The sequence below is a fragment of the Sesamum indicum genome, linkage group LG14 (assembly GCF_000512975.1).
Source record: "Sesamum indicum cultivar Zhongzhi No. 13 linkage group LG14, S_indicum_v1.0, whole genome shotgun sequence".
Taxonomy (NCBI): Eukaryota; Viridiplantae; Streptophyta; class Magnoliopsida; order Lamiales; family Pedaliaceae; genus Sesamum; species Sesamum indicum.
The window spans coordinates 947753-961093 of record NC_026158.1 but is presented as its reverse complement, the minus strand read 5'-3'; the positions used below and the strand labels follow the sequence as shown (position 1 = coordinate 961093).

Genomic DNA, 13341 nt, shown 5'->3' with positions numbered 1-13341 from the left:
GTGGAGGACGGAGGAGGCAGCATTAATCATAGTTTCGCTTTGATAAATTCGTAAATAATTATAGAGCAAGAAAGATGGCAACAATATATATCTATTTTGCTGTAGTGATACTCCTGTCCGTATACGGTATGATTTTTGACAGATTTTGTTTGTGAAAAATCGAACAGATGGTAATTAGAGAGCTTTGTCTGCAGAATGATGACCGTATCTGAAGTTCGAAATCAAGAAAGAATTTCCTTGCCATAGTTGAGATGAGAGGGAAATCAATTGGCTGCTAATATTCAAGAACATGCGCCTTACAGTAGAGATAATCATCCATCCCTGATATTCACTACCATTTTCATTCATCCACAAGTCAATTTACCATACAGAGATGGAATCCTCAAATTCAATCATAGATCTCTAGCAAATTGAGATACTATCAGATTAGGCAAGAACACAAACAAAATACATGATTACACCGGCACTTATCATTGATGAATTTGCCTTGCTCAGAGGAGAAAATCTTGAAAATAGGTTTTGAGGCAACCATGGAGAACTCACTTTAATGATGAAATCATGTTGATTATACATGAAAAGCAATCAGAAATATTCTGTCTTTTTGAGATAAAGCACAAGGCGTTTTCGCTCTTCTCTTTTCCTCTTTCTTTACCAACATAAAAATTATATTAATCCAGGGCACAAACACACAAGAGAGGTCTAATGCATCATTTCTTAGATCACAAATATTTGACCAGCATATATATAACTGCAACCAAGACGACAATTCCTATAACTGATAAAAGCAGGCACAAGCAGGAGCAGCCACCCTTGGTCCGCTTGTTCAGTATCGCTAGTCTCCTCTGTACTCGCTGTTTCGAAAGAAAACCAAGAAATGAATTAAAGTCAAACTTAGTTGGAGGGGAGAAAAAAGGAATCTTCAGATATGTTCAGAATTAGATACTACACATCAACAAGGGCGCAAAGCTACAACAAATGCCTCGTGATGCTAGTATATGTACATTCGCTTACAACACAATATGACAGCATCACGTGAACCAATCATGATTCTATGTTTGACAGTGTAATTGTTGAAATCAAGAAACATGATACTACTGTTCTACTTTAACTTTAAACAGATTTTAAGAATCTATTATCTCATAGTAGACAAGGTATAACTACCTCGTTTCTGAAGCTGAGTTGTTGATTATTATTTTCTTACATGTGAAGGTTTAAATACCTAAAGGTAATCCAAAGCTACACTTAATAGCAAAATAAATTTACTATTGTTTGAGAAAATAATATAGAAACAACTATCACCTGTAGTCTGGAGTCTGTAACCTCAACGTGTTGATCCAGATCATCCTGCACATTAAGTCATTAAACAGATATGAACTTCACCAGCACAGCATCTTACAATTGAGGAATTATTAACGACTTGCTTTGACGAGATAACAAGAGATAGGTATCATAAAAATGAAGTGGAAACAAGAAAACCCACGATCAGTCTTGTATGTAGATCAAGCTCTTCATTCACTGCCAGTGCAATGTGTTTAGTACTTATCACTGTCTCCTCCAATTTCTCGAGACCCTCATCTTGCTCTGCAGCGAAAGTAAGGATTAAGATAAATAACAGAAAAGTCAAAAAGGAAAGTAACGGACAAAAACGCAAATGAAGTTAAAGAAACGAGCTACAGAAGCTAGCCTTTCATGATTTGTCTTTGAAGCCCGACAATGCCATGGTTGTCAAGGCCAGTTGTTCTGCTCATGGCATCAGCAGGCTTTATCTCAGGCCCAAGTAAGCTGTCTCTATTTGCAAAGTTTGACATGTTCAATGTGGAAGCCATTTGGTTTACTTTTGATCTCAAATTAGCAACCATGTCCTTGCGACGATTCATTTCTTTCTCAGTCCTGTATACAAAAAAGGGCAGTTTGAGAATGGAGTATGAGGACTACAGGTTTATTACAATCAGGTGCCGAGTCTGCACAACCTGAAATCAAATTAGTGAAACAGCACCAAGTAACTTGTTACCAGAGCCACTGAGGCAAAAACAATTTAGGAACCTCAAACGTATGGAGCTAACCCAAGTTGCCAATAAATGCATCAATACATACAAGCTAATACAATAGAAGTGAAGTGGAATATAATCTTTTCACAAAATACATAAACAAGCAATAAGAAAGAGCTAGAGTTTCCAAGGTCACTCTAGGTACAATTAATTATATCCCATCAAATTTTCAAAATAGATAGTCATGGTTATCATTACGGCCCTTCAGACTCAGGTGCAACTACAGCATACAACAGATCAATTGCATATAATTATGTCGGTTCAACACTGGGATAGGGTAATTGATAAGAGAGATTGAAGCAGGTGGAAAGAGGGGAAGCCGGGTGAAGCCATTTTAGCCCATGCAAGCGAGCTAGTATAATCCTAAAAAGTTCCAGATCTTTACTAAGAAACAATTAGATAACTTACAATGGTTGCTTTCCAGGAAGCTTCGAGAGAAGAGACTGCAGGCTGTCCAGTCTGGTTCCCAGTATGGTAATTTTCCTTCGGATGGCAGATGAATGGCGTTGCGCTTCTGGCCCAGTTGCAGGCAACGAACTCCTTTCAGATATCATGTTAGTAATATCATCAGCAAGTCTGACTGCTTCATTATATTCCCTCACCCATGAGTCCCCAGAAGCTGCCATTCTCTGATCAACGCGGAACATAGTTTTTTAGTAAGCAAGCAACCAACTACAAACAGAGAAAAATTTATTCTTCTAACTACTAAATTTAATTTTGCAGTGGTTACATGTTATTTAATTTTGCAGTCGACAAATTAGTATGAACATGACATAGAAACGTAGGACTTAGAAACGCAAGTTTCAGCATTTTGCAGACGTATCTTCAAATAAACACCAGGACATAAGACTATAAAGATAACACCGAAGTCGATGTGGAGCAGAAAATGACAGTCTGAACAGCCAGTAACCCTCGCAGGAATCAAAACAGCATTAAACTCCAATCCAACACAACAACACCCAACAACAAATTCGAAAACCCCGACAAACAGGAAAAGAGTACAACATAGCTCAAATAGAAGAAAACTCAACACCCCTCGAGCCAAAATTGAAGCAGCAACCCAGCTGAATTTTTGGGGTGCAGTAGCTAAACGGCATGTGGAAAGCCGATCAAAAGCACAATTGACATTACACCCTTGCGTACCATTAAAACCCTCTAGCCGCAGGATAATTCAAATGGATAATTGCTTTTCCTTCCCAATTGGAATCAGCTATCAGAATTGTGGAACCGCACGAGGTATTGGTGAGAAGTGAGAGATTTGTGGAATAGCTGATTGAGTTTTTTTTTCTTTAAAGGGCAAACAACGTGACGTGACGGGCGGCGCCACCAGCTACCGGCAAAATTTGTCCGACCTGATCGTCTCCTTCGCCAATCGCATCCACACCACAAGTCAATGATTTTACACTGCTACACACCTTTTTTCCTATTAGAATATGGACTGCATTTTCGAAGAGAAAGTTCGAACGTGATTGATTATAGTTTGCTTGGGTTGTCCCTTGGGACCCAAACGGCGTCGTTTATCTCGAGGTTTCCTTTTTTTATTTTGAGCACAAAATCCAACCCAAATTGAATTTGATCAAATTTGAATAAATTATATAGCATTTGTTGTGTGATTTGTATACAATTCAAAAATAAATAAATAAATAAACGCATGCTACATATATTACATTTACTTTTTGGTTTATCAAAACCTGATTTTAATAAGAATTTTCAACCATGCCACTGACTGTGTACCCCAACTAGTAATGCAAATCAATAAAACAATCAGACACAATATTATTTAAATTTATTTAAATTATTATCGAATTTGAAACATTATATTCAAACTCAAATAAGTTTTAATTATACTAATAAATTGGGCATTTCTAAACATATATTGTTTGTTAACGAGTCCTAATTTTGTCTATAAAGTTGGGTTTGACTCCCACAAATACATAATTATTATTTTATTTCAATAATAGTTATTAATTTATTATAACAGTATGTATCGACTGATTGTATATATTTGATATTAACAATTAATATATATTGATTGTTATTTGAAATTTACAATATAATTACAAATAATTCCTTAAAAAAAATTATTTTTATTATTTGTTTTCTAATTCAATCGAGCTCGAGTAAATTTGATAAAATTTATTAAGTTAAAAGACTCGAGCTAAAAGAATCTTTTATCTGCTCAGTATCGAATAATTTAATTTATTATTCATACCAGATTTAATATATGGCCCATGTTTCTCAAATGTTAATTTTTTAAGCACCATCAATTATCTTGATATTTTATTTCTCCATAAGCCAATGTATTATTTTTGACAAAACAAAGCATAACAATTGAAAAGGGTTTAATACAATTAACTCCTTTGACATTTACAAGCCAAATTATTATTTTATTGAGAAAAAATAGCGATTTATTTCTCAGTCTTTATTAAAATAAAATAATTTATCTTATTGTTTAAGTGATAAATTATTTTATTTTAAAAAAATATAAGGAGATAGTTTGCTATTTTTTATTTTTTTTTCATAAAGCGGTATTTTGCACATACTACGTAGGCTAAAATGACTTTTACCTCTCTGTGTTTTGTTGAAAAAGCTAAAATTCATTCTGTTTTTTTCGAAATAGGCTAAAAATCCCCCTGTATTTTGTAAAACTTGGCAAAAAATGTCATTCTGTTAGTAATTAACGAAAAGTGCATTACACGCTCCTTGTGCTTTTGGAAATATTTTTTTTTACTGTTTTGAACTTGTCTCGTGAAATTTTATTAATCACATGTAGACATAATAATGTTAGCAGGTCAACACAAATATTTTATGAATTTATGTATTTGCCGATATTAGTAAAAAAAATTGAATAAAAAATTCATATCTATCTTTGATTGATGCATTGTTGACTTATTGCAGGTTAATACAAATATTTTATAACCAAATTACAATGGTGAAGATATATCTCATCACATACATTAGCGTGTGAAGTGAGTCAGTGTGACGATTTATAAGGATAATTTAATTTGGAAAAGATTTATTTGACATGTAATAAATTAATCGAAAAACAAATATAAATTTTTATTTAATTTTTTTACTAATTTTAATAAAATTTTAAAAAATTAATTAATAAAAAAATGTAATAATATGGGGGGGGTGGGCGGCCAAAATGACATTTCAAAGCAAGAGGGTGACATTTCAAAATAAAAGGAGTGCTGCATCCAGAAAACCTAATAAGGCAAGATATAAGGGGGGAAATCAAAATTCCCCGAAGTTTAAGCGCGAATCGTGAAAACCCCAGTCCAGAGAGAGAGAGAGTGAGCCTCACCACTGCTAACGTCAGTCAACAGTGGCAGTATCGAACTACAGTTTTACTGGAAGGAGAAGATCGCTATATATTCCGATGCGGAATCGCGGAATTGGTTGTTAATACGGACGGGATAGGGTTGACGCACGAAAAGAGCAGCGGCGTTTGGATTCCGAATCTGGGAAGATGTCGGACCTAGACCGGCAAATAGAACAGTTGAAGAGATGCGAACCGCTCAAGGAATCTGAAGTCAAGGCCCTCTGCCTCAAAGCCATGGAAATCCTCGTCGAAGAGAGCAATGTTCAGCGCGTTGATGCCCCAGTAACTGTAAGTATCGAAGAAGAAAAGTTTTGGCTCTAACGCACATTTTTTTTGGGGGGGGGGGGGGGGGTTTGGTTTTGGTCCTTTTCTTTTATGGTTTTTGAATTTGAGGAGCTTGAGATTGATTTCGGTGGGAGTGATTCTGCTCTCGGATTTTTGTATTTGTTGTATTATTTTGAGTTATTAGTTGCTTGATGGATCTAGGTTTGGTTTTTACTGGAGTTTTTGTGAAATGTAAATAGTTTTTTGCCGATTTTGTATTTCTTCCATCATTGAAAATCTAGACCTTTACAAATTAAAGATTTATTGTCCAGATGTTATAGAGCTTTTTTTATGATAATAAGATGCTATGGAGCTCGACTTCTCATTTGTAATACTAGAAACAGGAGGTATTTATGTTAAGCACAAAAAACTGAAATTCATGGCAATTGGGTTTCTAAGTAGATTTTTGTTTTCTGCAATTGACTTGGGTCCTCTTTATGCTGCCAGTTTGTTGATTCAGAAAGTATGGAGCGAATAACAAGCTCCGACTCATATTGCTATTTGTTCTTGTTCTCTTTTTGGTTGTGTATGTGTGTGTGTTTGGGGGGTGGAGGGTTGGTTAATCTAATTTGGCTCAGAAAGTAAGGAAAACCAAGTCAATCACTCAGAAATGAGAAGTTCAATCAAAGAAAATACTAGCACTCACAGATATAGTTTTACTACAATTGACAATTAGGTCATGTCTGAGTAGTGGAGCCTCAGATATAGGAATGGTTGGTCAATGGAAAATATAGTGCATTTTAGCACTCATGTTCACCCAAAACACGATCTGGATACAGATTGACAACATTTTTACATATCATGTTTGGTAATTAGTACACGTGTTAAAAAAAAATGTACAACTGGATTGGATTTTCAGCCTCAGATGTGTTACTACCTCACTTGAAACTGTTTTTCCTGCCCATTTTGCTGAAGGTCTTCCGACTTTCATCATCAGTAAAGTCACGAGGCCAGAAAATATCGTAAAATAGTTTTTGATGCTTCTCAATGTTTTCCTCTTAATCCAGTTATAGACTTTGATTTAAATTTAAGGTATTTCCAATTGATTAATGAAATTGAGCAAACTGAGAGATTGAAGATATTAGTTTGAGAGCAGCTGATCTGCAGAATGATCTCGATGTGATCCAGCCAATGGTTCAAACAGAAAGGTTGAAGCTTAACCATAACAGGAACAGCTAGAACTTTTACTCTGAAAGAAGCCACATCTTAACGGGATAATAATTAGTTCATATTTTTTTAACTGGAGTCGCTTGTTCAAGTGATAACCAAATTACTTACAGTCACAGCCACAAGCCATCCTGACAAGTTGAAGAAAGTCGCAACTCGTAAAAATTGATGGTGCTAATCCTTCTCTCCCCCCTCCCCCAAAGGATTATTCGGAAACAATAAAAAAGTGCAAGGGGGAAACATGGCAATACAGACTCTTTAACCTTCTTTTATTACTCTATCCATTGCAAAGATGCCGAACTAGCTTCTATTATAACCCCATGGTACTCTAGTTACTGCCTTTCAGGTTATGGAAGCTGTTAATACAGTTGGCTGAGTTCTAATTCTATACTAATACCTTTTGCCAAGTGGTTGATGTAGATTTGTGGAGACATACATGGGCAGTTCTATGACATGAAAGAGCTATTTAAAGTAGGAGGTGATTGTCCACAGACAAATTACTTATTTCTTGGAGATTTTGTTGATAGAGGATTTTACTCTGTTGAGACATTTCTGCTTCTACTTGCTCTGAAGGTAATTGCTTACTACATTACTTGCATATAAGTGGTCCAGCATTTTTTATGATACCCAGTGTTCTGGGATAATACGAAAAGTCAAAAGCATATCTATGTACCCAATGCTCCATGTTTTCAGACAATAAAGCTACTTTGCTCAACTAACAGTTACTGCATTGACAGGTAAGATATCCTGATAGGATAACTCTCATCAGGGGAAACCATGAGAGCCGACAGATAACGCAGGTTTAGTCTTCATTCTTTTGTGAGGTTTTGAGGTACAATTTTGCATAAAATACTTATTAGCTTTCTCTTCTTCCAGGTGTATGGTTTCTACGACGAGTGCCTACGGAAATATGGTTCGATCAACGTTTGGAGATATTGCACCGAAATTTTTGATTACATGAGGTTGAGATCTTCTATTAATTTCTCAGGTCTTTGTGCAAAGCACAAACTTCATTTGAGTTTCATATGTTGGATGATATAACAAGGTGAAAAAGAATTAATAAAAGCTTAGATGAGGCAAACTTCAAAATGTGGTCTTGCACCTCCTTCATGCCTGTATTACCATGTTTCAATTTCCCATGTCCCTGTCATGGCTTATTTGGGGACACATTAATAATGTCATGTCCTTTTTGCTGTCTTTTGCAGCCTGTCAGCACTCATTGACAATAAGATATTTTGTGTTCATGGTGGTTTGTCTCCTGCAATTTCCACGTTAGACCAGGTCTAAAGAATATACTAAATTAATTATTTTGTGCTTTTAATTTGTTTTATCATATTAGATATTGATATCATCTATATTCCAGATCCGGATAATTGACCGAAAGCAAGAAGTTCCTCATGATGGTGCCATGTGTGATCTTCTGTGGTCAGATCCTGAAGACATTGTTGATGGTTGGGGTCTGAGCCCGCGTGGTGCAGGATTCTTGTTTGGTGGCAGCGTTGTCACTTCATTTAATCACACGAATAATATTGACTACATATGTCGGGCCCATCAGTTGGTAATGGAAGGTTATAAATGGATGTTTAATGAGCAGATAGTTACAGTCTGGTCTGCCCCAAATTACTGTTACAGGTAAAACTGCTATATGTTTCTCTTTCATTCATCTCCTTTGAATCTGTTACGAATTTTAGTCATGCCGCAGATGCGGAAATGTAGCTGCAATTCTCGAGCTAAATGAAAACCTAGAAAAGGAGTTTCGTGTTTTTGAAGCAGCCCCACAGGTACGTGCAAATGATTATGCGTGCCTGGGCACATGCTTCATGCTTCATGCTTCCTAAATGCTGATGTATTAACCATAGACCTATCTTGAGTCACCATGACATGTAGTTTGTCAACAGTGCATTTTTGCTTTCTTAAAATGCATTAATGCTGTTAATGGTTGAATGCAGGAATCAAGAGGAGCACCGGCCAAAAAGCCACCTCCAGACTACTTCTTATAGGAATGAAGTTAACACGATTTTAGGTAACTACAATTCTTCAATGGGCAATCTCATCATGTTGTGAATGCTCTGAAGCGGTAGACGAAGATTGTGCTTGAGTTGGGTAAAAAATGGTATCTATGAGAGATTTAAAGAGATGGATTTTGCACTTTGCCAACCACCTCTCTGAGCACTTGATTCTTTTGTATTTCTATTTATATATGTTCATGCTACTACAGTGTGTCAGATACCAAGGAACACCTTGTATATGAACCAAATTGCAGGTCCCTCACCCCCACAAACCCAGAAAAAGGAAAAAGACCAAGAAAATTGTTCATCTGTTTCTGCTTTCGGCTACGGATTTCAATTACTAACCAGATGGAGCACGTACGTAAAAAAATTTAATGGGGGTAAAGAGAAGACTTAATCTCTTCTGAACCCCTATAATCTATCAAATTATGAGTTATCTTTACAAGTCGAATCACATTAGTTCTTAAAAACATTTGACACAACATGGTCCTACAAGAATTTTCCATCATACAGGACTAGAATCATAATTTTCTTCGTTGAAGTGTTATCCATCAAAGGAAAATGACGTACTCTTCAAATAAGAATCAGTGGCCCTGTTCTCACTGTACAGATTTTAAGTGCTACGGTTCAATCTACCTATGGATGAAATTTCAGTTCAGCTACGATATAAGGGAATAGACTAAGAAGCATTGAGAAATTGCAATTCAACAGATGGTACAATCAATCATTATAACATGGAAATGCCACCTCAAGCCCTACCTGATGAAGAGAGAAACGAACTGATAAAAGAAAGGTACGAACCAAACACAAAAAGGTTAAAAAAAGAGCCTCCGAGCAGGCATCCTAGAACTAGTCGCAGGAGAGGTTGGTGGATTGATAGTGACTGGAGATTTCATGCCGTCTGGGCTCCCAGTGGGCTTATCAGCTAGCTTTGCACCCCTTGGGTCTGTCAGAAGAGTCTTCTGAAACGACTGAGTGAAACCAGTGGCAATAATGGTGACGTGGATCTCCCCATTGTAACGCTCATCCACAACTGCGCCAAATATAATGTTGGCAGAAGGATCTGCTAAACTCGTAACGACCTGGAAGCAAATGGTGATGAATTTAGAAAGAATAACACACGAATCCAATATCTTAGTTTTACTTTTTGGTTATGGTTCTTTCATGCGCCCTGGAAACTGTAATAGTAAAGTGATCTGTGCCCTTTTCGTCATTTTCTGAATATATGCATACATTTTTGGTTTACACAATCGTTTAAATTATACTGGGATACAACATAAATTGCAGATTACTCCCTCATCTTCCATGTGTGGACAATATACAGTTGGGTATCCCCATCAATCAGAGGCCCTAGAAACAGAGAGTTGCTGATGCTTTAGTGGTAGTTGTGAATCCACAAAAATAATGCTATGTGAGATTTTACCCCAAAGAGAAAGAAAAAGGGAAAAAAAGAGTTACGAAGGTGTGATTCTTGGGAACAGAAAAACAAAAGAAAAGAAACATGGAGAAAGGTGGCAGAATACCTGTGACACCCTATTCACTTCCTGCAATGTTATATCTTTCCCTCCAGTAATATTGTACACAACTCCAGTAGCGGATTGAATAGAAGAGCCAATCAGTGGAGCCAAGGTTGCTTGTTCAGCTGCTTCTTCAGCTCGGTTCTTGCTTGCGGAAACACCAACTCCAAGCATAGCAGTACCAGAGTCCTTCATGACTGCCTTCACATCTGCAAAATCCACATTTACCAAACCAGGTATCTGCAAAAACAAGAAGAATGATTGAATTCTCGTGAGATGCAAGCTGTGAATAAGTTTCTGATGCATACATAACCTGGGAATGAGATCCACACATGTAACATGAATAAAGTTTTTGGAATATTTTATGCATCATAGAAATTCAGTAGTCTCCAGAATGACTTGGGAATGCGTAATCAGGATATCAAACATCAAAATAATTTTTTCACATCTAGCTGAGTGAGGCAAATTCAAGACAGAGTGAAAAGGTCAGATATTCAAGCATGCTCCAATGCTCTGGGGGAGTTGAGAAACTTATTAAAGAGCCAGAAAATTCCGGACGATGCACTATAAAATCTTATCATCACTTACCGTGATTATATCTGATATCCCTTGAACACCTTGACGGAGCACATCATCTGCTAGAAGGAAAGCATCTTGAAGGGCAGTCTGTTCATCAGCAATATCTAGGAGACGATCATTTGGAATTACAATAAGCGTATCCACATTTTTCTGGAGCTTTTCAATTGCTTCGAGAGCCTGAAACAAAATTATATGCAAAGCAAAACAGTGTTGAGATATGTTCAATGAATTCTTGTTTCAAAGGGCACATATCCTTAGCACGATAGAGTAAGAGAAGTATACCATAGGGCAAAATCATCCAATTCAAAAGGAAACTCATAGTAAAATAACCGAGAAGAACAAGACATTTATTCTTGTTTCTCTATAATTGGAAAAGAACAGAAGAACACCTACCTGCATAGATCTTTTACGTCCTTCGAAGCTGAAAGGGTAGGTTACAACACCAACTGTCAAATACCCTGACTCCTTTGCTATTTGTGCAACAACAGGGGCAGCACCAGAACCTGTACCCCCACCCATCCCTGCTGTTATAAATACCATATCTGATCCCTTGAGGGCATTTGCAATGGCTTCCTTTGATTCTTCTGCAGCCTGTTCCCCCAAAAGTGGGTTGCCGCCAGTACCTGCATTCCAGCAAGACTGTTGTCACAAACTGAAACAGTTCTACCATCAGACCACGCTAGCCAAGTTGGATAGATAACTATACATGTAAAGCAAATCCATGATGACATCATTTTCCGTTTTAGCATGTAAAACTATTGCATGTTCAAGTTTAAAAAGATCAAATAGTTGCCAAAATGCGAAGAGTCTAACCAAGTCCACGAGTCAAAAGCTCTCCAATCTGAATAGGATTCTCAGCAGCAGATTGCAGTAGAGCTTGAGCATCCGTGTTTATGGCATAGAAGTCCACTCCCTATCATTAAGTAGGGACAGAAAATTGTCTCAGGAAATTTAGATTATTAGAAAAAGAAATGCCTGAAATAAGAGTATAATCACATGTCAGAAAAATGTGAAAAAGAATGTTTGCACTTGATTCACTATGAGATGAAAACATGATAATCAATATAATCGACTGAAACATGTTAGTAAACATTAATGAAAGTGGATTTAAATGCCAATAAACACCACTCCCGGACTTCTAAAGCAGAATAACTCTCTAAAATAGCATCCATATTTGAAAAGAAGTTCTTTGCACAAGACAATGTCTTCCTACAGTTTTAGAAATAACTTCAACCACATTCCTCTTATCAGATAATCATTGCCATTCGCCCGCACTAAAGAGGACTCAATTTTAGCATATTATCCAACCACAAGTAACATCTTCTTATGGCACTAAGACTTGCTTAACTCGAAGTCCAGTTCCTGTAACCCCTTGCATATTACCGTAACCACTATCACCACTCATCCATACACTTACAGCAGCAAAATTGCCGACCAAATTTAGCTTCAAAAAGTCAAATCTTAAGGTAAAAAACGCCAGTGAAAAAGTAAACCAAAACCCAACCGCATTACACAAAGAAAAGAAGGGAAATTCTAAGTCAACCGATAAGCCGCTGCCAATCATGCGATTAACGGCATTGTTACCACCGCCGCCGACGCCAACGACCTTAATCTTGGCGGAGTCCATAGGAATAAACGAGCACTGAACCCCACTCCGATGGCGTCTGAAACTGCAAAAACTTCGCCGGCGAGAGCTAGAGAAGGAGACATTAGAACGTGCATTTTTAGATAGCAACGGGGAGAAACCGATGGAAATGGAGGCGGTGGAAGAGTGAGAGGAGGCCAATTCAGAGGCTGGGGTGGAGAATCTGGTGGCCATTAACGCGAGCTCGGTTACAGGTATGAGAAAGTGAGTGATTTTGTTATCTTTTTGTCTTTGTTGGGTTACAATAGCATTTTAGGGTTTTAGATTTTTCAAAGAAATTTGTTTTATCTGATTTTCACAAGTGTGTATGCTTGTTGGCCCTACTCCTCTCCCGCTCTCTTTATAGTTTATACATTCACAACTTGTTCCTTATTGTGTATAATACATACGATAATTTTGTTTTTTTATGAATAAATTTTTATAATTTCAAAAATTATATTTAATATTTTTCAGGTTAGATTTATTTTTATTTAACAAAATTCACGTAATTTGTTAGTATAACAAGAAATGTACAGAAAGAGGTACGTCTTCATACTTACAAGATAGTTTGGTTAGAAAAAAAAAAAAATTAATCTGCTATAAGTTAATTATAAATTAATCAAGGATAAATATAATTTTTTATTAATATCAACAAATTAAGTAAAATTTAACGAACATATAAATCTATTTGTTAGACGAAAACAAACATTAAATGTATTAAATGTAATTTTCAAAACATATATGTAAC

The 13341-nt window shown here is 36.5% G+C and overlaps 3 protein-coding genes across 4 annotated transcripts; 1 reads left to right on the top strand and 2 right to left on the bottom strand.

Annotated features, from left to right (window-relative positions):
* Positions 518-3508, bottom strand: LOC105176653 (syntaxin-51). Its single transcript, XM_011099523.2, has 6 exons — positions 3192-3508; positions 2457-2677; positions 1685-1890; positions 1481-1581; positions 1300-1344; positions 518-851 (listed from the first exon to the last, which is right to left on the bottom strand). The coding sequence occupies exons 1-6, from the start codon at positions 3192-3194 to the stop codon at positions 720-722; spliced, it is 708 nt and encodes a 235-aa protein (XP_011097825.1). The 5' UTR covers positions 3195-3508; the 3' UTR covers positions 518-719.
* LOC105176652 (serine/threonine-protein phosphatase PP-X isozyme 2) lies at positions 5240-9180 on the top strand. Its single transcript, XM_011099521.2, has 8 exons — positions 5240-5661; positions 7285-7437; positions 7602-7664; positions 7741-7826; positions 8070-8145; positions 8228-8496; positions 8567-8645; positions 8814-9180. Exons 1-8 carry the CDS (start codon positions 5521-5523, stop codon positions 8862-8864), a joined length of 918 nt encoding a protein of 305 aa, XP_011097823.1. The 5' UTR covers positions 5240-5520; the 3' UTR covers positions 8865-9180.
* LOC105176651 (cell division protein FtsZ homolog 1, chloroplastic) lies at positions 9416-12928 on the bottom strand. 2 transcript variants are annotated; one of them, XM_020698747.1, is made up of 6 exons: positions 12576-12928; positions 11783-11882; positions 11363-11592; positions 10979-11146; positions 10397-10630; positions 9416-9955 (listed from the first exon to the last, which is right to left on the bottom strand). In XM_020698747.1, exons 1-6 carry the CDS (start codon positions 12786-12788, stop codon positions 9689-9691), a joined length of 1212 nt encoding a protein of 403 aa, XP_020554406.1. In that variant the 5' UTR covers positions 12789-12928; the 3' UTR covers positions 9416-9688. The 2 variants fall into 2 exon arrangements, with proteins under 2 accessions (XP_020554406.1, XP_011097821.1); XM_011099519.2 differs by having other exon boundaries at positions 9418-9955; positions 12513-12927.